The 25,023-nt window shown below is 45.8% G+C and overlaps 2 gene segments (V, D, J or C); both read right to left on the bottom strand.

Annotated features, from left to right (window-relative positions):
* Positions 1-1,468: 1,468 nt before the first annotated feature.
* Positions 1,469-2,008, bottom strand: LOC125345347. The segment is given in 2 exon segments: positions 1,469-1,854; positions 1,934-2,008. Coding segments are annotated over 2 exon segments (432 nt in total).
* Positions 2,009-3,551: 1,543 nt separating this feature from the next.
* LOC125345346 lies at positions 3,552-24,859 on the bottom strand. The segment is given in 4 exon segments: positions 3,552-3,570; positions 13,640-13,650; positions 24,411-24,715; positions 24,808-24,859. Coding segments are annotated over 4 exon segments (381 nt in total).
* Between the last annotated feature and the right edge of the window lie 164 nt (positions 24,860-25,023).

Below are 25,023 nucleotides of genomic sequence, written 5' to 3'. Positions count from 1 at the left end.
GGAAATCAGCATCATCTCTGTTAGCATTTCCCCTGCTTTAGGTCCTCAGCTCCTCCCATTAGCCCCCAGATCCACCCATACCTAAACTCCCTGCCCTAGAACTATAACGGGCCACTCCTACTCACCATTAAGACCTGCCTACTTCCCCTTTAGCCCCAGAGAGAAGCTGCCACCTGGATAAGGTACAGCTGCCATGTTGCTCCCTATCCCGTGGAAGATATGGCCCAACTAATAAATCTCCTTATGAACCTGTTAGGTTTTTTAAAGTAGGTAGCCGGTAAAGGAGAACGCCACGCGGTATTCAGGCAGGAGAGAAAGTTTATTACCGAACTGCTGGCCTGTGGCCGAGATGATCCATGGCCAGAGAGAAGGGAGAGAGGGAGAGAGGGAGAGAGGGAGAGAGAGGGAGGGAGGGAGAGAGAGAGAGAGAGAGAGAGAGAGAGAGAGAGAGAGAGAGAGAGAGAGAGAGAGAGAGAGAGAGAGAGAGAGGAGAGAGAGAGAGAGAGAGAGAGAGAGAGAGAGAGAACAACCCCCACCCAGACCTGCCTTATATGAAAGGCAGGGGCAAGGGATGTGGCCAGGTGGATTAGGATGTGATCTCAGGGAAAGGGGAGGTAATTGCCTCCAGGTCTGCAGGTTACCCAGGTAACTGGGTGGAGACTTAATGAGGTGGGGGCATCAGCATGGAGCCCTCAGGGCGAGGACCTAACAGAACCTTTTTCTCCTGTCTGTGACTATCTCCACATGGTCCCCTGGGATGGCTGGGACATATCCTTTCAAATTCCCTTTTCTATCTCCTCATCAACATGACTAGATAAGGACAAAATGTGAGAGCCTAAAACCCAATCAGTATTGAAAATATATGAAGAAAGATATTTCTAGTAGCATATTCTTCACCTGGAAAACAGCACAAACATAAAGCAGTGACTCTTAAGGATCACAACTGGAAACTGTCAGGTCCTCTCCCAGAGGAGAGGCCTGTGCAGATGCCCTCCACCTGATTGTCTCCACCGGTTACTTAGGTAACCTGCTTACCTGGAGGCAGCTGCCTTGCCCTTCCCTGAGGTCACATCCTGGACACACCTCCCCATCCCTGCCCTACATAAGCCATCATCTCCAATGGCCATTCTGGTGTGACATTTCCCAGCACTGCCATTTTCTCATTCTGCATACTCTGTGTCCAGCTGAAGCCTTTAGACCACATTGCTGCTGTCTTCATGGAAAGCATGCAGGGGAATCAGTGTGCCAGCTCCTGAGGGAGGATTCATTCAGTATAGACTCTGCTGTGTCTTTATTCTGAGAGCAATGTTTACTCCTCAAAAATTAGTGCTTGCTGCAGTCTATTTCTCTCCCATTCAAGGACTAGACCTGTCAACATTCCCTTGAAAATACCGTGAAGATGAGCAAAAGTCCCTTTCCTACCTTTCCCACTCTAAATTTATACCCCACAGCCCCAGGCGGCCTGCAGCTAGCACTCCTGTCTAGTGCAGCAGAACCAGCTTCTCTGTAAGAGTTTCTGACACCTTCCGGATGTGGTTTCCACACTGTGCCTTGCACAATAATACACAGCCGTGTCCTCGACCTTCAGGCTGCTCATCTGCAGATATGCTGTGCTGACAGAGGCGTCCAGGGAGAAGACAGCCCGTCCTTTGAAGCCCTCAGCATATGTTGGATTTCCATTGTTAGTGTTGATCCATCCCATCCACTGCAGGCCACTTCTTGGCTCCTGCCTTATCCAGTGCATAGGATAGCTAGTAAAAGTGTATCCAGAAGCCTTGCAGGAGACCCTCACGACCTCTCCAGGCTTCTTTAGCTCAGGTCCAGATTGTACCAGCTGCACCTGGGAGAAGGAACCTGTGGAGGAGACATGAGGAAGTTAGTGGCCCAGAAGCTGCCTCCGTGTCCTCTGCAGCCCTTGCCTCTAGGTCCTTACCTGTGGCAGCTGCCAGCAGGAAAAGGAGCCTCCATGTCCACTCCATGGTGTGGGGATTTGGGCTGAGTGTCTCTGTGAGACAGCTGGGCAGTCCCTTGCTGTGTGTGTCAGAGGAGCCTCAGCTTTCTGCTCTGTGGTCCCTTGGAGATTTGCATATGGCTCTTCCCCTAAACTCCTGCTGTGCTAATCTAGTCCATGGATATCCTGATGCCTTCGACCCCTGCTCCTGATCCCATCCCAGCAGAAATGCAAATGGCTTCTCTGGTGTGTATAAGTTCCAGGTGTTCTCATGAGTTTCAGTGTGCCCTGCCTGATGCCAGCTGTATGAACCTGACGGTAGGACCCAGTCATCCCCAGAATCACTGCCACCCAGAACTCTCAGCACACCTGGGCCCCCATTGATGGCTTTCCACAAGTCATGAGTGGAGGAGTGAGAGCATGAGAGTCAGAACAGATGAAGGTCATTCCATTCTTGAGAGAACTTACAATTTTCCCCTTGGCGAGTGATGTGCACTCTATATTTCAGATGAATCTGTGCTGTCAGTGTCAGGAAATAATACCGAGAAGCACTGTAAGGTCCCTCAGTATAGGCAGTATCATTTTAATCCAGTGTAGGTATGGGTACCCTCCTCTGCCTCCTTCTTCTCTGTCACTTGTGTTTCTTTGTCATGAGAGCCACCATGTTGGAAGTGACACCATGCACAGTGAGCAGAGGCCAGCAGGAGGTGCTGGTGATAGGGAGGGAGGAAGCTGTCACCTTTTCAAAGACCAGGACTCCAAACGTGAGCTTCCCCTGAGCTCCTGGTAAAGGCCCTGTGTCCTCAGAATAATGTTGACCAAAAAGAAGAAGAAGAGTAAGTTGTGTGAATATATCATTACTATTTTTAGTAGTAATTGAACAGAGAAGCTAATTTTACCAGACAATATGTCCACCCTGGAGCCATGCTTGGGACTCTGGTTATTAATGTTTGTTAATGAGTAGTTATCATAGAGAGAGGTTTTGTTGTAATATTTTCACAGAATCCTATAGTCTGCCTTCATCATACTTACCTATTATCCTTCCTTGTTTGCCCCTTCCTCTCTTTCACCCCCTATTAATTGGTTGCACTATTCTATTTTTATTCATACATACTGTAACTTCCATCCCCGGAAGGCTCCATGTAGAAGCCCCCACCTCATTAAGTCTCCACCCAGTTACCTGGGTAACCTGCAGACCTGGAGGCAGTTACCTCCCCGTTCCCTGTGGTCACATCCTAATCCACCTGGCCACACCACTGCCCCTGCCCTAGATTAGGCAGGGCTGGGTGGGGTTGGGTCCTTCTTGCCCTTCTCTCCGGCCATGGATCATCTAGGCCACAGGCCAGCAGTTTGGTAATCTTTCTCCCCTGCCCGAATACCACGTGGCGTTCTCCTTTACCAGCTACCTACTTTGAAAAACGGAACCTAACACATATAATGTATTTTCCCTTTTCCTGTTGATTCCTTGGGCTTTGCGCTCGCATCTGGGGCTGTTCTTGAGCTTGAGCTTCAGTCGAGTGCTCTATCTCTTGAGAGACGGCTTCCTTTCTGATCTTTGGTGGTGAGTCAGATAAGATTCTCATTGCGTTTCCTTCTCCAGCTAGCTCTGGGCCGCAGTACTCGGATCTCAGCCTCCTGAATACCTAGGACTCCAGGTGCGATCCACTGGCCCTTTCTGTCGAATTTCCAACATTGGGTGAGTCTTAAAGGGACATACGTTTCAGTGCCAGAGCAAGAGACCCCCGGGTCAGAAGAGCGCCTGCGCGGCTGCCCTCGTGGGAGGCGGAGGTCGGGGCGGAACCCCGGCCTGCACTGCTCTTTGGCTCTGACCTCGGTCCTGGGAACTCTGTGCCCCCAGGGAACCCCACGACCTTCCAACCCCACAGCAGCCTCCTCTTCTGCTCCCCCGGAGACACTCGGCTCTTAGGGAAGGGGAATGAAGGCTTTTAGGACCCCCGGCATGAACCGGGGCTGTTCTCTCAGCGGTCAGAGGCTCGCAGGGGACGCCACACGCACAGGTGTTTCCTAGAGCAGCGGTTACAGGCAGGGGAAGCCGAGGCCGCCCCGAGGAGGCCCGCGGGTCCATGCCCTGAGCATGCGCAGACGCCCTGCCCTGCCCTGCCGCAGTGTGTCCGTGCGCCGCCTGCTGGTGGTCGGCGGCCCTGCGGGTGTGGAAGCCCAGGGGCTCCCCATGGACAAGCACCCAGTGCCCTCTGCTGCCATGGAGCTCTGCGGTGTGGACACCTGGGCCCTGCCGTCTCTCCGAGACGCCAGTGTGGCTTTGGAAGTCTGGATTGCATTTTGTGACTTCAGTGTCTCCTGTCCAGTGCAGCCCCTTCCCGGGAGTCAGTGAAGCAAATGCCAGGGGCACCACTGGTTCTGATGGCGCCCGAGGCCCTACAAGGAGAATGGAATCTTCTAGGCTTTCACAGACTCGATCCTCACTCTGCAGCCACACCCGGGACCGGACACCCACGGACAAGGAGAATCACGTCTGTGGGTCACCTGCAGTCACAGTCTCCCCCGAGGCACCCGTGTGGCCCTGGGCAGCTGCCAGCAGGCCCAGAGCACCCAGCAGACCCCCTCCTAGACCTCACCTTGCCTTCCCAGGAGTTCTCGGTGTGTGACGGGACTGCGAGCGCCCACGGGGCGAGATGGACATTTTATCTTAGAGGTGGAAGGCACATTTACACGCGAGTCCTGTCGGTAGAGGAGCAGAGGCACCGAGCTTCGTCTCTCTCCCACAAGGCCTGCTGGGACTCGCTTCTCCTCAACGCTCATCGGGTGCAATTCTGGCGTGCAGCAGCCTTTCACCCTCAAAACACTGAATGGTTTACTTATTACATTGCACCAGTTTTAAAGAAGCTGTATGTCTAAACAGATTCTTAAGAAAAAATACTACCGTGCATGATAATGTTCCCTTCATGTAATATGAAAATAATAAGCATACTTTTTCTATTTTGAATCCAACAATAAGAAGATTATTTTTACTTTCAGGAAATATTGTGGTTTACACCCTTGGGTGGGTGGATCACTTCACAGATAAAGGCTTGTTTGCTTTTCTGGGTAGGAGGAAGAGGAAAGGCATTCACAGCTGAAGTGAGCCAAACAATTGGAAACCTCTCCGCAGGTCCCATGCAGGTGCTTTAGGCTGTCAGGTGCGTGCAAGCCATTCCCAGCTTCTCCTCTGGGAAATATAATTAAGTTCATCCAAACATACGGATAGGCACTTCCATTTATCTGGAGAGCTGTCTTCAATTCATATTCTAGGTTCACATCGTTCCCCACTCTCCAGGAAAAGGAAGACATTAGGCTATCTTAACTTGAGGCACTTGAAAATGTATATTTAATACAAACTAATATTTCAGCACTTGTCCAGTATGAAACTAGATGGTGGATGTAAAGTTTGCAATAAGACTTTCTAAGAATGATGCCTTTCAGACGAATTGGGCAACATTCTTATTTGTCCCAAGAAGGAATCCATCTTGTCCTACACAAACTCAGTCACTATGGACATAATGGAACTTCACATGACATGAAATCACAGACTCTCAAGTGCAACAAGTTTCCACGACCATCAGTTTCACTCATTTTCCTCAGACAAGCCCAGCACCATGACCCCAGATCAGGTCACAGGGACTGTGGGAGATGGTGGTACGTTGATGTGGGTCCATGTATTGTAAAACATTCAGGACAGGGGGAACGACAGGGGGACTGTGGGAGGTAGTCATACATAGATGTCAGCCTGTGAACTGTAACACATTTGTGACACACATAGGATAACGGGGACTGTGGGAAGTAGTGGTATAAAGATGTCAGTCCATGAACTGTAACATATTTACCAAGTCTGTGAAAGTTGGTGGTACATGGATGTAGGTCCATGAATCTTACACATTCGGGACACAGGTAAGGTTACCAGGACTGTTAGGGGATTGTGGGAAGTTGGGGTACATTCATGTAAGTCCATTTACTGTAACTCATCTATGAATCATCTATGATAAGGTCATGGGGACTGTGGCAGGTTGGGGAACATGGATGTTGGTCCATGAACCATAACATATTTATGACACTGGTAAGGTCAGTGTCTTGGTACATCAATGATGTTCCAGGAACTGTAACTCCTTTATGACCCCAGACAAGGTCACAGGGACTATGGGAGCTTGGGGTACATCCATGTAGGTCCATATACTCTAATACTTGTATGACCCCACAGCAGGCTCTTGGTACTTGGAAAAGCTTTGCATGGGTAAGCATGGAATTCTGGTTGAATCTCTGACATAGCCTCTGGATGATGTCAAGAACATCAACTGGTGTGTAAATCCTGCTAAATAAAAGTGACATGGACTTTGAGCTTATTTCACAAGAATTACACATAGACTCAATATGAGATGAATGTTCCATGTTCTTTCAGTGTAGGTTCTCTAATGGTAGAAATATTTCAAAGAGTGAGGATGGACCTGAATTGAAACAACAACAAAATCTACTTAAACTCATGGACATGAAATTACACACTATTGAATTTTTGACTGGGTCATAGAAAATATAAGAGAGGCAATTTGTGAACTGAACATCTCATGGGGGGAAAGGGAAAGGGGGAGGAGGGAGGGGAGTATGAGGGGCGAGGTAACAAACAATACAAGAAATGTATCCAATGCCTAACGTATGAAGCTGTATCCTCTCTGTACATCAGTTTGATAATAAAAATTTGAAAAAAAAGAGAGGGAATTAAGGTGTTCCAAGAATCTAACGAAAATGTAAAGCAAACATACTAGAACCTCTGGGATATGTCAAATGTAGTTTTAAGAGGAAAATTCTTAGCTGTGAACATAAATCACCTCCAAACTGAAATATTTCAAATTTATGCCTTAAAGATTCAAGTCCTTGAGAAACAAGAGCAAGTTAAATTAGACCAATAGGGAGGATGAAATGTAAAGACTAGGGCAGAACTGAATGAATTAGCTACTGAAGAATCTCCACACGAAACAAATCAGTAAAACAAAAACTTTGCTTCTTTGAAAAGATAGGTAAAAATTGATTAGTCCTTAACCATTATGACTAAATGGAGAAAGAAAGCAGCTAAAAAAAATCAGAGGTTAAAATGGAGAAGTCATGACAAACACAAAGAAAATCCAGAAGATTGAGGAAATATTTCCCATCCTTTTCTCAAATAAACTAGAAAAATCTAATGGAAATGGATGCATTCATAAATAACTTTAACCACCATACTTGAGCAAAAGTATATAAAAGATTTAATATCTATATAACAAGCAATAAAATGGAGATACTATTTAAGGACCTCCCTACAAAATGGAGCCCAGAATCCGAGGGAATGTGTGGATTTGGATTTCACATGTCAAGTTTACAAGATCTTGAAGACATCAATATTCATCAATATATTCCATGGAAGAGAAAGGGAAGAGACACTACTGAATGTGTTCTATGAAGCTGGCATTACACTCATCCCCAAACTGGAGAGACAACAAAATAAGAGAATTGTAGACCAATCTTTCTGATGAACATCAATACAAAAATCCTCAATAAAATACTTGCTAAGAGAATTCAAAACTAATCAAAAGGATTGTATGTAAACTGTGATTAAATGGATTTCGTTCCAGATATACAAGTCTGGATCAAGACAGGAAAATAAATAAATGGAATGCACTACATAAAAATAATCAAGAAAAAAAAAGATCATTTTGATGCAGAAAAATCCCTCAACAAACTCCAGCCTCCTTTTAGGCTAAAAGCACTGAAGACTCAGGCTCAGCTGACTGGAAAACATGTTCACATGACTATTAGGTGGGAAGTGTTTGCACTGACTGTATAGCTGGAAACTCCCGTTGCTCTCTGCATTTTCTGAGGATGGTGACTGGGAGTGGAAGCCTTCCCATACACTCAGAGTGGACTCAGGATTGCAGCTCCTTTGTTCTATTAATTATCTGCATTTTCTGTCAGGAGATCAGGGGAATCGTCCTTCTCCTCACAGCTCTGAGGTGGCTGCCTTCCCCTCAGGGTTCCTGACACACTCAGGATGTGGGTGTGCACACTGTGCCTCGCACAGTAATACACGGCCGAGTCGTCAGCTGTCAGGCTGCTCAGCTCCATGTAGGCAGTGCTGGAGGAGGTGTCTGCAGTCAGGGCGGCCTTGCCCTCAAACTTTGGAGCATATTTGGTCCCACCATCCTCAGGGTCAATCCGTCCAATCCACTCAAGCCCCTGTCCTGACTTCTGCCTCACCCAGTGCATGTAGTAGTTGGTAAAGGTGTATCCAGAAGCCCTGCAGGACAACTTGGCCGAGTCTCCAGGCCTCCTCACTTCAGCCCCAGGCTGCTCCAGCTGCACCTGGGAGTGGACACCTGGGGACAAGATGGACTGCATGAATTCTCCAGTTAGGGTCTGGACCCTCCGAACCTGGTCCTGGGCAGCCACGTACCTGTAGCTGCTGCCACCAAGATGAGGAAGCTCCAGTTCAGGTCCATGGTGGGCTCTGTGAGCCGGGTGTGCGTGTTCAGGAGAGGAGATTGTAGGCTTCTCTGGGAAGAGGCCTGTCTATATTGACCCCAGCAGACACTGCTTATTTTCATATTCATGAAGCAGGGTACTTGTTAGATCAAGACTTGAACCAGGTTGAGAGAGGAGAGGGAGGTGAGTCTCTGATACGCAGGCCTGTGTGTGACCAAACTGAAGATGGGAATCCAGGGGAACTGTTTGTTGATGGACTCAGGCTTTCTACAGCCTCGCTCAGGAATTTGTGCTTAAATATGGTTGAATCTCATTCACATTTCACAAAACAGGATTTTGTACGTTATTCAGAGACTCCATATTTGTGCATAGGGCTCCAGGTTTCCCATTGATTCTGGTTGATCTGCTCAATATACCTACTACAGTCTGAGCACCACTCTCTGCCTCGCACTCAGCCCAGGCCTCTGACAAAGGTCCAGGCTTTGCAGCTGAGCTGGGTGGGTCCTGACCCCCTGGAGTCCAGCCTGCCCTGCAGGGAAGCCCCTGTGTCTGCTCACAGGGCATTTCCTCAGAATCCCCAACCCAGTTGCAGTGGCTTTACCCTGCCCATAGCCAGCTCTTTCAGAGAGGCCGCAGCTACTCACTGCTTCTCTGGGAGCAGCGAATTGCTCTCACTAACCAAACTGTTGTGCATGGAGACACCAAACAAAGAATGTCTTCAAAAGAGAGCCTCCCCTTGAGTCTGCCAGGGCTTCCAGAGAAGCTGGTAGAGCAGAGGAGGTGGTGAGGGACACTCTTGTCTCCTTTAGGCTCGTCAGGATGAGGATCCCAGCAGACAGCTGTGGCTCAAACCTGCTCACCTCCACCTTTCATGAACTGTGGATAGATGCAGGGTGAGGCTGCTGATTTCTCCTCGTCCTGCACCTGTACTTTACAGGGCCCCTCACTTGCCCTCCCTGAACGGTGACTTGTTTGGTCAGAAGAACAGAGGTAAATGTGATGCACACAGGGACCTGGGCAGGGCCTGCACTGGGTGTTCTGTTCTTACAGGACCTAGGAACCCTGTGGGTTCCATGCAGGATTAGGCCTTCCTGCTTTGCCTCTCAATGCAACAGGCCGCTGCAGCCTGTACCAAGGCCTTAAGCATGGAAGGTTCTGAGGAACCCACAAACGAGCCAGGTGATGGTTTCACAGGGCTGAGCTGAAGCAGGGCTCAGATGTGAGTTCCTTCACAGGGTTCCCAGGTGATGGATTGAGCACAGGTTCTTCATAGAATCTGGGGATGATTGTATTGGTTGTGGCTCAGTCCAGGCTGCTTATGGAAGGTTCTCCTTGGGGAAGGAAGCTGTACTTCACATGTGCAGGTGGCTCCGCTGCAGGACTGACTTATTTTCAGTTCTCCAGACTCCACCACAGAAAAGTTTCAGGAAATCAGGTGGAGTCCAGGACACAGATCAGCATCCCCATGAGAAAGACTGAGACTGCCCTCTGCAGCTGGGCTTCAAGTCAGCTGAATAGAACCTGGGCACAAGAGCAAGGCCAGCATCCTCCACTCTGCTAGAGTCCTTGCTATTCAATCCCCTGCACCCCCTCCCTCACGAGAGTGAATGTGGTCCCACATGAAGGACAGCAGAGGGAATAAGGAAGCCTCCCTTTCCAGCCCAGTGATCACAGTGTGTGTGTGTGGTGACATGTATAAATATATATATATATTCCCTTCTATCCCAGTGAATAAAGTGTGTGTGCATTGTGAATTTGAATATATATATATATATGCACAGTCACAAACAATATTAATACAAGCTTCTGCTTTATATTTAGATGCAATTATATAAATAATAAACTTTAGTATATACACATATTTGTACACGCATACATATATGCACCAATATACACACATAATATGGACATGCATTTGTGCATACATAAACTAATATGTGTAAATATATGCACATTTGTGTGTATATACATGTATATCACAATATTGACTGAAATCTGTTATTTTTCTTTGATCATTTTCCAATTTGAATATTCTGCCATTTTGAGGCACTGTCTTTGTGTTGTTATGTCACTTAGTGAAGAGTAAAATGACTTTGGTAGAAAATCTTTCTTGAATTCTAAGCGTCCTGAGTGACTAATGTTTCATGTTTGGGTTTGTACCGTGTTACTAGGTAGGAATTTTTGTTCATTGTTGGGAAAATGGAGGAGAATGGAAAAGGAATAGGCCAGACTGCATCATCAACAGGTGAGGACTGTTTCTTGCCAGAGAGAGGCACAGACCTTCCCACAGGTTTGGAGTTTGTGGGAGGGGGTGAATTTGGGATCAGGCTTATACGAGGTCTGAGCAAGGAGGCAGAGGTTAATGCAAAAGCTTCTAGGTCTACGAAGCTTGGGGCTTTTCCACTGGGCCCTCAAAGGACTGTTTACAGCTGGGCTTAGGTGAATTACCCTGCCTGCATCTCAAAGCAGGTCAGTGTATACCTGGGATTATGCCAGGCGCCTGTATGGACCTGGGACAATAGGGTCGGGTCAATCCTTCATATATGACACCCCAGTTTGTTCACATAGACTCAGGGCCTCACAACATGTATGCTTGTCAAGCAGGAGCTCTGTAGCACTGAGCCATGAGTCAAGCTCTGTTTGTACTGGTTGTTGTGCGATGGGTTTTGGACTTTTCCCAGGCACGCATCTGTACTGTGGTCATCTTATCTGAATCTTCCCACCATAGCTGGTGACAGGTGTCATAGAGACCCCACGCTCCGCTTCTTTCTCTGAGAAGGAGTCTCGAGAACTTTCTGCCTGAGCTGGCCTGGACGGCAGAGCTCCCAAACTTAGCATCCCATAATCCCAACCTTAACTCTGGTTGAGAAGACATCTTGTGAGTTATGTTTGGCTGGGCAGGTCTGCAACTATGATCCTTGCAATCTCTGCCTCAAGAGTAGCTATTGTTATAGATGTGAGCTACTGGCACAGGGCCCTAGCATTTGAAAGTCCCAGTTCATGCATTTCCTGAAGAAATCTGAGATTTTGTAAAAACAAGCTGTGTCCCCAGACCTAGTATGGGAGAAAATGTTGAACTTGAAACTTTGCAGAGCTGGAGGGAGACTCCTAGTGAACGAAAGCCCTGAACGGAGTGGACCAGTGATTAGCTTTCAGGTTCACTCAGCTGCGTTCTCAGAGGTCTTAATTCTTTTCACTATTAGAATGAGTTAGATTTATAAAATCATTTTTTACTGCCTTGGTGCAAAGCCTCTCATGAGACTTGGCAGTGAAGTTTCACACAGGATGATTTTCAAAGCAACATTCCTACTTGGAACCCAGGAATTCTTCTTGCTTTAAAATTGTGTTGTTTTAAAGATCCACCAGATAACTCCTGCTCTGACAGCCCAGCTGCTGGATCCTGGGATTGGGGCTGAGCTGCTGTGAGGGGTGGAGGAGCAGAGCGCAGCTCCATCCCCACAGTATAGCTCAGCAATATGGATACCTTCTGGGATCTCTGTTCTAAAGAGCAAAACCTTGAGGGTCCAGCACGACTCTGTATGACTTTTAGAGCAGAGAACTACTCGATTCCCACATTGTGACCATTGCTACATGGTCCTCCTTTTTCCACATTGAAGCCAGGGAACACCTGTGTGAACGCATCTCCAACTACACACAGACACCTCTGTGACATGTCACACTTGAGAATGTGGGGGATCAAAGACTCAGTCCTCCTGCCACTGACACCTTTGGACAAAGCAATCCCAGCAAATCCATGTGTGAGAGCACTGTTAATCTTGTTATCTATACTCTGTGCTCTGACTGAAGAGCAATTGTCACTCACATTAAAACCTTGTTTTTATATATTTTCCCCCTAAATTTTTTAAGAAACACTTTCAGTTTCTTATATGTCACATACAGCCAAAGGTGGTTTTATTCTTCTTTTTCTAGTTGTCGAAGTAATGTACAAAGGGATTAAGTTTCAAATTTAAGGCAGTGAGTACATTTCTTATCAAACTTGTTATCTCCTCCCTTGTTTTTCTTCTACCTTCCTCCACCCCCAATTCCCATCATCCCATGTTACACATTTGGATTGTAGCATATTGTCTTGTAAGTAAGCTGTTGCATTGGTTAGCCTTTTACCCTTTGTTTCTCCATTTTGATGTTCCCCTTCCCTTCCCTAGTTCTGACAACCACACATTCAATACCCAGAGCACGAAAATCAGTTACAGTGGCATTAAGGGTAGACCTATGGGGAAGAAAGACAAAAGAAAAAGGCACAATTTAACATGGTAAGTTGAAAACAAAAACAGAGATAAAACCACTTATTTTTGAAACTTAGATTTTATTTTGCTTAGCATCATCTTATATGTTCACATGCACATGGCTATTGAGCTATTGTGGTATTCTACTAGGTCTATCCTATTCATGTACTAATTTTTACCAATGAGAGAAACCATAGAGTCTATGCTTCTTTGGGTATGGCTTAGTATGCTTCTTTGGGTCTTCACTTAGTATGATTTTTTCCAAGTCTTTCCATTTCCTTATGAATGGGGCAATGTCATTCTTTCTGATAGAAGCATAGAATTCCATTGTGTATATGTACCACATTTTCTCGATTCATTCATTTACTGAGGGGGTATCTGGGCTGGTAACTTTAGTGTGATCTTGCTTGTAATCCTTTGGATAAATACCCAAAGCGGTATTGATGGGTCATAGGGGAGCTCTATGGTTAGCCCTTTGAAGAACCTCCACACTGCTTTCCAGAGTGGTGGAAAAAATTTACACTCCTGCCTACAGTGTAGTAGGGCTCCCTTTTGGCCACAGCCTGAATACCTAGGATCACATGTATGAGCCATGAACACCTGTCTACAATGATCGAAAATATGAAAACCTGATGTGCGTTCTTGACTAATATTCAGCATCGATATTTTAGCACTTGGTAGGCAATGAAAATGAGATTCTGCGTACTTGTGATTTTAATATTTATATCAAGTCAGCTAGACACACAGGAGGTGACTCAAGCCACACCTTCCAAATAGCCCTGTGTCTTGGAGAAGGGAGTCAGCTCACATCCTGATGAAGTCAGTGCTGGCCTCTGCACAGACTGTTCCAGTTATCAAGACAAGACACACAGAGCAGACTGCTAGGTTTCAACGTCTGTGCAGAGCCTGCCTGGTGTCTTCACTCTGTCTCTATGGCAACAACAACTATTGTAGACCCATGCACAGGTGCCAGTGGCCACACACAAAGTAGTCCTGAAGGGGAAGTGGTCAAATGATCATTGGACGCAGTGTGTGTGTGTGTGTGTGTGTGTGTGTGTGTGTGTGTGTGTGTGCGCACGCATGTGTGTGTGTGTAATTGTTTCAAGCCACATTACTGATGTATAGCTTCAATATATAAAATTACTGTGAAGAGGCACATCTTCATGAATGTTGACTAGTTTTAGGATTTGTATCAGATTCTCACTCTCGGCTTTATTGGCATCGGATGATCCTGTGCTGAGGTCCTGTAATGACGTAGGAAGCTGGCAACAGTGATGGCCTCTGAAATCTAGATCCAGGAAACAAACCCCTTCTGCACTGTGACAGTGAGAATATCAACACAGTGTCAGATGTCCCCCGAAGAGGGAAGGGCTGGGGTGTATGACCCCAACGTCAACAGAGCATACACAGGCCAGTCCCCAAGACACTGCTGAGTGAACTAAGACTAGAAGAGAGGCCAGGGAGTGGAGGTTGGAGAGATGCATCCATTCCATCACATGCGTATAAGTGTGATATTCTATGTCATTATATGGGAAACATAATTGAAAACTCAGCCATCATTATTATGATGAAAGAACCTATTCAGAGAGGGGAAAGGGCAGCCAACCTTGACTTAAGAAGAGAAAAGCAATGTGATGCAAAGGCAGTAATGATCTCTGGAATCACTGCTCATGGAGGGGATGGGGGTAATGACCCACATTTCAGGGAGTGAAGTTCTCACACTGCCCAGCACCCTGGCCTGGGAGGCCCTCTGCTTTCCGTGTCTCCAGCTCCCCCTGCTGGAGCTGAGCACCCCAGAGTTTGGGTCTGTGTCTCACTGAATTTCACTCCCAGTCACCCATGGCTGTGTCCTGCTCTTCCAGGCTGCTCAGTCACAAAAACACCTGGGTCTTGCAGGTGTTGCTGCTGCTGATATCTCCTTTACCTGAAGTTGACAAGTGCCATTTTCTGGTCCAACTGCCACTTTTACAAATCTTCCCATTCGTTTCATTGCTCAATTTCTCACTATATATCTGGCTAAAAGTAGCCAGTAAATACACAGTCCGTTTTCTGAGTGGTGTGTTTCCTCAGATAAGATAAACTAGTCCATCGTCTTTCAATTCAGCCTCACACAGCATCTAAGTGCAGTGGCAACACAGAGACAGGTTCTTTCTCACAATGGAGCTGTGGTGACCTCCAGACCAATTCCCCGATAATCACCACTGCTATGAGAACCCTTCATCATAGTCTTACTCCCCACCTTCCTATCAATGTCATGGTCTTCTAAAACTGTGGAGGAGTCACCACTAACCTCTGCTCACACATCTAAAATTTCCCCTGGTCTACTTCTCAAAACTTAGAACCAGTCACCAGGTAAAGCCCCAGTCCCAGTTTTCCCATGTTTGTTATCTTTCTACATTGTCATAGTGACCTTTAAGAGCTCCTTATCGCAAGCAAGTTCTGCCCTCATGGATTCTTGTGAAGGAAATTTGGACTCTATTCTCATAATATTTACAAAACCTGAACTTGAAATATATGAGTGACTTAGATACAAGAGTTGAATTAATAAAACTAATAGAGCAAAACACAGTGGACGTGATCTAGAGAGTATTTGAGGCAAGAAATTCAGTTCCAGAACTCCAAAGGCGCAAGGAAGAAAGCCAGATTACACAAATGAGAGTGATTCAACTCACAAATTGCATAGCTAAGATGAGAATGAATGAAGTGAAGAGACACCACACAGATTCAGAGACAGCATTTGCAAATCATGAGTCTGGTTAGGAGGATATATCCAGATATAGAAGGAACTCAACTCAATCTAAAGAAAACAAAACAAAAATGGCCAGAGAACATCAATAGATATTTCCCAAAGAACACAGGTGGCTAAATGATATATGGCAATGCTCCAGCTCTTTATCAGCGGTATGAATTAAATCAATAACAAGAAGCCAAGTGCAGTGGTCCGTGTCTGTAAACTTAGATAGATACTCATGAAGCTTAAGTCTGGAGGATTAAAGTTTATGATCAGCCCAGGCATAAAATTTTGCTAGACTCCACTTCTATAATAACCAGGAAATCACAGAACTGAAGGTGTGTCTCTAGATTTTTGGTGCCAGCTCAACACAAGCAAGGTAACAAAATTTAAAATCTAGTCTAACAAAAAAACTTTAAAAAAGACCAATTAGAATAGCTATTATAGCAAAAACAAGAGATGACAAGTGATGGTGAGGATGTGCAGAAGGGTAACTCGTATTCGCTGTTGGACAGAGTAGAAATAAGAACAGTCATCGTGGAATCCTGTATGGAGAATCCTGAAGAAACAGAAATTTCAGTAATCAGAAATGCCACCAACACCAGTGGAGTCGAGGTAGTTATAACCAAAGTGCTCAAGTAGGAAGACACGTATAAGGTGGCGTGGTTCATTCATACCATGGAATATTTAGATGACCTTGAATATAAAGAAATGATGCTCTTTGAAACAACATGGATAACACTCAGGACATTAGCTACATGGGACAACCCAGAGCTGGTAAAGTTCTGCATTGTTTCCTTACATGTGGAATGTGGAAAAGTGTGCATTCTAGAAGTAGAAAGTAGACTAGGGGTGTATAGAGGCTATGGGCAAAATGAGAGATGTTAATTTAAAAAGAGTGCTAATTCTTATTTTCACAGGATGACCTGCTGTACAGAAAACTGGCCACAGTCAGAAATGATGTAGTTCAGATGGAAAATTTGTTTAATCAGTAGATATTAGATGATCAAAGTGAATAGTAATAAAGGAATTGAGATAGACTTGGTACTAACTAGCTTGATGCATTCATCCCTAAAGGGGTACATAAATGATTGATTTCATGATATACAAACACTGTATTAGTTGCCATTTAACTTTTTTGAAATATTAAATGTGAAATACTGACCATATTCTGAAGAGAAAATTCAATGTGGACCTGGATTGCACCTGTTTGTGACTGATCTTCAAGATGATAAATCAACACAGTCATGTTAGTTATGTTAACATATTTGTGAAGCTTTGAGATTATTGCCATACTAGAAGAAATAAGAGTTTTCCAGAAGATCCTGCAAGAGCAACTGGTTCCTGAATACTGCCATATTCCTGTACATCTCTTTCACTGTGGTGCATTTCCATAGTGTGATAGCCCTTTCCTGTCTCATAAGGGTTTGAGGTAGGCAGCTCCCCAGCCAACTTGTGTATTACTAAGCAGGACAAAGCATCAAGCATCACACTGGGTATAGAAGACATGTTTAATGCACCAACCTTGATCTACGCTCCCTAGCATGGAGAATTCAGGCAGTGACCACCCATTCCCTATTTTTCCAGACAGGATGACCAGTTCTGCTTTTAACTTGTCAATACTTGTCTTACAATGTTAAGTACCCCATCCTCTTGTCTCTGCAGGGTTACATAGAGCTTCTGGCACAGTGAGAGGAGTTCAATAGAGCTCCCTGCACACTAAGAAGAGTTCCACAGAGCTGGGATGAGAATCTCTATAGAATTTGTACCAGTGAAATATCCATGTTAGCTCATTATTTACCTATATATATAATATATTGTATATTGTGTAAATAATATATACACATGAATACACACAACTATCTATATGTGTCTATATAATTGAACCTTGTAAGATGATGATTCATATACGTTATATAGCTTATTAGCTTTAGTTTATATTCATTAGCTTCACTTTGGCAATTGCCTCACAATGTTGATATGTTTACTGAAACATTGTTCTGTAATGCTAAACATACAATATTTTAAATTTAAGTTTATTTTATTAAGGTAAACTTTAAGCCAGCATTAGAACTATAGAAACTTGTTGGAGAGCATCTCTACAAACCTCCAAGTAAATCAAACATTTCTATGAAGCAGTGGCCATGGCTGCCCCTCTTGCCTCTGTCAACATCGTGCTCAGTGTGGCTCCAGCATCCTGGACCCTGCAGTCAAAACCCATCCAATCTGCAGGGCCTTCAGAAGACAGAAGAGCCTCACACATCGTTCCTAAAGAGTTTCCTGGTGGAAATGAGAACTGCATCTTCTCTTCAAATAGACAGGAGAGTCATCAAGAATGGAAAAGTCTCCATGGGTTGAGCATTTGCTTCATTTACCAGAGAATCCATGACAATACAATGATGGATCTGGCATGGGGAGAGGGAGAAGACCTGTTGAGGCAAGTGTGATGTACATGCAAATGTGTGCAAGGCATAAAACACTTTACTTTTTATACTAATGAGATGAGGATGGAAGTAAGTAGGAATTCAAACATTTAGAGAAGGGAGGAGACGGTGGCAGAGAGCCATCCGTAGTGAGAGAAGAGAGGACCTGGGGCTCTGGGACAGAGGGTCACCTGGGTAATGACCTTCATGTACCAGGACTCATTTTCAGGGTGATTCACCATGATGCATCCTCAAGGACATGGCTCACAGTCACCTGGCCACTCTCCACAGACTTGACAGCACAAGGATGTGGCCCATCTTCCTGCTGGGTGACTCCATGGCAGTCTGTGCATAGCAAGGTCAGCTCTCACTCCACTTCACATTCTGTCCTGTCAGTCTTACCGACAAGTCCATAATGTCCATTTTCATTTCCTAACCCATCCTTGAAGGAGGGCAACTGGAGGTTGTGTACAATGGAGCCCAAGCAGACGCATCAACTTTCTCCAGATGATGAGCCACACTTGATCTCAGGAAGATGTGTCAGGTAGTGTGCTTTAGTCCACAGGGACACAAGCAGCATTTTCTGGTTGAACACACGTGAAACACACATGAACACACATGAGGTGTGAACATTAGTATTATCCAGCAAGAAGAGAAATCTGCTGCTAGGACAGGAGTGGATCAGGCCTGAGTCTGAGGTCCTGGTCCCTGTGGAAGAGCAGGGTGGCCTGGGACCTGTCACGTTCTATGCATCCCTGAGTCTCCTCTGCCCTGCTCCTTCTCACAGCACGAATCCCAAAGTCTGTCCTCATCAGGAAAACCCTCTGAGTCTCTGTCCTGAACGTGCTGGGAGAGAACCCACTGAAGAACCCTGAGCTCTCTCAGGTCCTGGTTGTGGTGACTGTGGCAGAGTCATTTCTGCCCTGAACGTGACCCTGTGCTTTACTCCTATTGTAAGGTATCCTATCTATCTTCTCAAAGAAGGCAAGCCCAGCCTTTTGCATTCAGTGGCATCCTGGTTCAGCAGAGACATAAGTCTAGAGGCTCCTGGGACCACTATGAGATGGGGAGGGAGCCAGGCACCAGGAGACATCTCCTTCCTCTGCCCTGCAGCTGACCCAGGGCCCAGCGCCCCCTGCTGGCCCAGAGTCCCTGCTGAGAGGTTTGTGTCTGGGCTCACACTGAGCTCCTTGCACTGTGTCTCTTGCACAGTAATACACAGCGGTGTCCTCGGTTCTCAGGCTGTTCATTTGCAGATTCAGCATGTTTTTATTGTTGTCTCTGGAGATGGTGAATCTTCCCTTCACAGACTCTGTGTAGTATGTGCTACCACCATTTGGATCAATTCGTGCAATCCACTCCAGTCCTTTCCCTGGAGCTTGTCGGATCCAGTGCATCCAGTAACTACTGAAGGTGAATCCAGAGGCTGCACAGGAGAGTTTCAGGGACCCTCCAGGCTGCACCAAGCCTCCCCCAGACTCCACCAGCTGCACCTCACACTGGACACCTGCAAACACAAGGAATCCTGGTCAGAAATGGCCAAACGCTCTTGCTCCCACTCGTGTCTATTTTCACATGGAGTATCTTTTGTTCCCCATTAATTACCTTTTAAAAGAGCAACAAGGAAAACCCAGTGCAGTCCCAGCTCCATGGTGAATGGCCTGTGTTCAGCCTGATCACTGAATGGGTTCACCTGGAATCCAGGACTGACGCCTCTCTCAGACCTTCAGGCTCAGGGCTGGCTGGTTTTACTGAGGAGAACAAGGCCCTATTTGCATGTCTTCTACTATATAGCAAGACCTGGGCTGGAAGTTTCAGCATTGGTAGTGCCAAGGTCAGATGTGAGAGTCCTGAGGGACATTGCTGCAAAGATGATCTCCCAGAAAATATATATCTAATTGCATCCATGTGCCTTGTTATACAGAGTCATCCTACTTTGATCTATATATTACAATTACCTCCCTTCTGTAGATGTGAATGTGTAAGAAGATTCCCACATATTAGCATGAGCTGGATAGAAGATTTCATGTTTTATTGTTTATTACTCTATCACAGTGCCCTTAGTTTCATATCTTGTGTAGAGTGAACCTGGCTGTTGCTGTGTCCAGGACCCCCTTCCTCTAATGGGAGCAGGCGAGGTGTGACCCACTGCAGTGTTTGCTGAGAGAAGACATAGAGAATCCAAGTTCATGCCGACACATGCTGACACGTCTGCATTTCTCATGTCATTATATACATGCCTGTCACTTCCTCTAATCAGCTCTACTGCTCATTGTTAACAATACTTAACTGATACAATACTTAACTGATAAATACTTAACTGAGTACAAATACTTAAGATGTACCTCACAGTTACAAAGTGTGCATTTGGCGTGCATTAATATGTGGAAAATTACACAATGTCTGTACAAGTCTTTTCCCAATTCATCAGTGGATTTTCCAACAGGTGAGTGTTGAGGATTCCTCTCACATTCTGGATACACAAATGTAGTTGGGTATGTGATTTCCCAATATTTCTTCTATTTGAAAGCTGGTCACTTACTTATTTGATTGTCACTTGAGCAGAAAATAAAATGTCAAAATTTGATGAGTTCCAACTTACATCTTTAATTGATCCTGATACAAGATCGAAATTATTGGTTGACTATTCCATGTGCTCCAAGGTCCACATAGAAGTCACCATTTTCCTGTGCCTTCACAGAAGACCTGATCTGTCACTGGTGTATATGAGTGTAGACGCAGGGTAGACACAGAGAGGAAACACAGAGAGGAGAACTGGTAGAGGAGGAGCAGAGGCAGGGTGGACACAGAGGAGCACAGGTGGAAGTAACCCTCTGGTCCAGTTCCTGGGACTGAGCCTGAGCCCTGTATGTCCTGATCGCCCCCTGCAGGCCGGAACACATTTGCAGGCAGGTTTGTGTCTGGTCTGGCACTGAAGTCCATTCACTGTGTCTTGCACAGTAATACACGGCGGTGTCCTCTGCTTTCAGGCTGCTCATTTGCAGGTACAGCATGTTCTTGGAGTTGTCTCTGGAGATGGTGAAGCGGCCCTTCACAGACTCTGCATATTTTTGTTGACTTCCATCATACCATATAACTGCCACCCACTCCAGCCCCTTCCCTGGAGCCTGGCGGATCCAGTGCATGCCATAGCTACTGAAGGTGAATCCGGAGGCTGCACAGGAGAGTCTCAGGGACCCCCCAGGCGGCACCAAGCCTCCCCCAGACTCCACCAGCTGCACCTCACACAGGACACCTGCAAACACAAGGAATCCTGGTCAGAAAACTTCACATGTATTCACTATTTCTCCTATTCATGTCCATTTGCACACTCGGTATCTCTTATTCCCGATAAATTACCTTTAAAGAGAGCAACAAGGAAAACCCAGCACAGACCCAGCTCCATGTTGAGTTGTCTGTGGCAGTTACTGGATGGGATCCAGCTCGCAGAGCTTCATGTCAGGGATGGGCTGGTTTTCATGAGCAGAGGGACTTCCTATTTGCATGTCCTTGGCTATAAAGCAAGGTCTCAGGTTGAAATCTTAGGAGGGCAGTGTACACAGAGATGCAAGTGGAAAACAGAGGTTTTTTTTACACAAGTAGTTAAACTATGAAACATACAAGGTTAGCATACTGTGTCAGTAAAGAATTGGCTTCAAGACTAACCACTGATTGCATAGAAACTTCTTTAAGGCCGGCACCTAGTAACTCACCTACCTTTAGTCAAGATTGCTAAACTGTTTGGTTTCTAAAAAATATTTTTTTTATTATTTTTAACTATCTTTGTAGCACTACAAAGGAGTTGCCATTTAATAAAGCTGTTTAACAAATACATTGAGGCTTCATCAATGTCACACCTTTTAACATTTTTATCCACCCTTCCAAAACCACCCCTTCCCTAACTTTTCTTAATTTTTAGGATATGTATTATTTTGTTTTCCATTTAACAAAGCAGTTTATGTATATAGTGTGTGTTGATCTGTGTCATCCCTTCAACATCTTTACTTCCCTTTGACCCATCCCTCACCATATTTTTCTCAATTTTGTGATATTCAGTGTATTCTTGCCTGAGTTCTCCCACTTTTCCCCTTCATTCTTCTAACATTGTCACTTCCCCTCACTTGTAGGTGCCCATTTCCTGGTACTTATTTTGCTGGTGTTTGACTTAGTCTTTGTAAAGAATTACACTACTTGATCTCTCCATAGAATCTATCATATATGTTTTTCCTCTCTTAGTGTGTACCTCCCTTCTCCTTTTCAACCTCCAACTTTTCCTCATCCAGATCCTGAGAGTTTGTCTGTATAGAGAGAAAGGCCGTTCTCACGTCATGCCTGGTCTTCCACGGAGAATGAATCTTCGCTGTAGTCTAGTATTCTCAGTGAAATGTAGAATTTACTCTTCTCCTGCCGACTTCTGACCCCCCAGAAATCTCCTTTTCAGCTCTACTCCTTACCTGGAGGTTCTCCTTAATGGAAGAGGACCATGGCCCAAGAGGGGACATTGCTGTGGACAGAAACAAGCTTGGTTCATGCATGGGGAGGACCCTGCAAGTGTGTTGTGTTTAGCAGAGCACAAGACCAAATGAAAAGAATATTGTAGTTTCACTGACAAAAACAATATTTCTAGATACATGCCACTGGAATGTGAGATAATAATATTAAAAAAGGAGCAGGTGGTAAAAGTGAGCATGAAATCAGTTTTGAGACACAGATGCTTGGTGTAGTATGTGAGGGTATTTTCTTACTATGAAAAGTAACTGAGATTATCAAAGCTTTATTTGGGCTCCTGGATTCATAGTTAGCTCTGTATGACCAAGCAGACTCATGGCTTTAATCCTTCAGTGTTGTGTCTAATGTCAAAAACAGGAAACACATGGTGTAGAAATACCCCTCCCCTTCATAGTTAGAGAGCAAAAGAAAAGGAGAAACACACAGGGACACACACACACACACACACACACACACACACACACACACACAGACAGCGAGAGGTCAATTGAATGGCACAAGCCAGTGACATGAGACTATTAGCTGGGCCACACCTTTAAAAGTTTCACAATCTGTGCTGGGGATATGGCCTAGTGGCAAGAGGGCTTGCCTCATATACTTGAAGCCCTGGGTTCGATTCCCCAGCACCACATATACAGAAAATGGCCAGAAGTGGCGCTGTGACTCAAGTGGCAGAGTGCTAGCCTTGAGCAAAGAGAAGCCAGGGACAGTGCTCAGGCCCTGAGTCCAAGGCCCAGGACTGGCCAAAAAAAAAAAAAAAAAAAAAAAAAAAAAAATCACAATCTTGACACAAATTGGGGACAGCTCTTCTAGAGCTTCGGGATTGCCCACTGGTGTCTCTGCAGCATGGGGTGGACTATTAGTGTCATTTTTCTGGGAAGCAGAGATAACCTGAGCATTGTCCTCTTATTGCACATGGTGGGTCTGCTCTTATTCCACTCACATTGTGAGAAACCTGTAAGTCAGGAAGGTCACCCACCGTGGACTCCAGTTCCCCACTACCACTTTGACCCATCTTCCCCAATTGGTCTCTGAAGAGCCATTTTCTCCAGGTCTTTTCCTGAAGTCAGACTTGCCATTGAGCTGGTGCAGCCTGGCTTTTTAATGGCACAGAACAGGAAATAGCCCCCAGAAGAACCATGTGGTATATTAAAAGCTAAACATTAAATAATGCGGGAAGGAGGCTTAGTCACCCATTAAAATAACTTACCTGTAAGTCCCTTGCCCTTAATCCAAGGCTACTTAGAAAAAGGCTCAGTTGGCCGACCTCCCATGTGACAGAGGAGGGCAAGACATGGAAGTGGAATCTGGAGGCAGGAGAGGGTGTGAGTGTTTTCAGAAACAGCTTTAAGTGCTTTCCAATGAATATTAGTTAAATTTGTTATTGAAGTTTTCTTCATTGGTCTGAATATGGGTTGGAAGGCAGTTTAAACATCAAATGAGGTTATTTCCTCACACTGAGTTATCTCATTATGTTTTTGCCCCATCTGATCACCACAAATGATGATTTTGCTCTCCTCCTCCCAAGTAGCTCGGGTTCCAGGCATGAGTCACCATACCAGGCCTTTTTGCTTTTGTCCACAGAATGAATTCCAACTCTGTGAGTCCTGTAATCTGTGCCCCAAGTGTCATGGAATCACCAAGGTCCCCGGAGTTTCTTCAGGATCCAGTATTGGTTACCATTGCAGAGCCATTGTTGCTTCCCAAGTGATCTTTGTTTCATTTTGAACAATCATAGCAAAAGATCAGAGACCTCACGGAGGACACACCGGAGTATGCCAGGGGCTGTGTCTGCTCTCTCACATGGTGCACTTCGGAGTTGCGCTATTTTGTCTTACTGTGTACTGGCTTCCAAGGCTGTAGGATTCTACAGTTTGGCCTTCTCAGGTGCAGGTCATAAACTCAGGGAGGAATCCTGTCAAAGCTGCTGGACACTGAACTAGCACAGACACCAGGAGACCAGCCCTGGGCTCCTGTCTGCAGCTGCTCCCCAGGCTGACCCGGCTGCAAGCTGTGCCGCGCGCCCCCTGCTGGTCCTGAGCGGCCCTGCAGGGAGGTTCGTGTCTGGGCCCACACTGGATTTCCTGCACTGTGTCTCTAGCACAGTAATAGAGGGCCGTGTCCTCCTCTCTCAGGCTGTTCATCTGCAGGTAAACTGTGTTCTTGCTGTTCTCTGTTGAGGTGGTGAAGCGGCCCTTCACGGAGTCTGCGTAGTGTATGTTACTACTATAGATGGATGAAATCCATTCCAGCCCCTTCCCTGGAGCCTGGCGAACCCAGCTCATCCAGTAACCACTGATGCTGAATCCGGAGGCTGCACAGGAGAGTCTCAGGGACCCCCCAGGCTGCACCAAGCCTCCCCCAGACTCCACCAGCTGCACCTCACACTGGACACCTGCAAACACAAGGAATCCTGGTCAGAAAACTTCCACATATCCACTGTTCCTCTCATTCCTTGCACACTTGATATGTTTTCCTCACAATTACCTTTTAAAAGAGCAGCAAGGAAAAGCCAGCACAGCCCCAACTCCATGGTGAGTGGTCTGTGTCAATCACTGGGTGGAATCCAGCTCACTGGGCTTCAGGTCAGGGATGGTCTGGTTTTCATGAGCAGTGGGGCATCCCATTTGCATATCCTCAGGTATAAGGCAAACTTGGGGCAGAAGTCTCAGAGACTGAGCTCCCAGAGCAGATGTGACTGTG

The sequence above is a fragment of the Perognathus longimembris genome, unplaced genomic scaffold, assembly GCF_023159225.1.
Source record: "Perognathus longimembris pacificus isolate PPM17 unplaced genomic scaffold, ASM2315922v1 HiC_scaffold_5536, whole genome shotgun sequence".
Classification (NCBI taxonomy): Eukaryota; Metazoa; Chordata; class Mammalia; order Rodentia; family Heteromyidae; genus Perognathus; species Perognathus longimembris.
The sequence above is the reverse complement of the archived record's forward strand: the minus strand, read 5'-3'. Positions and strand labels throughout refer to the sequence as shown.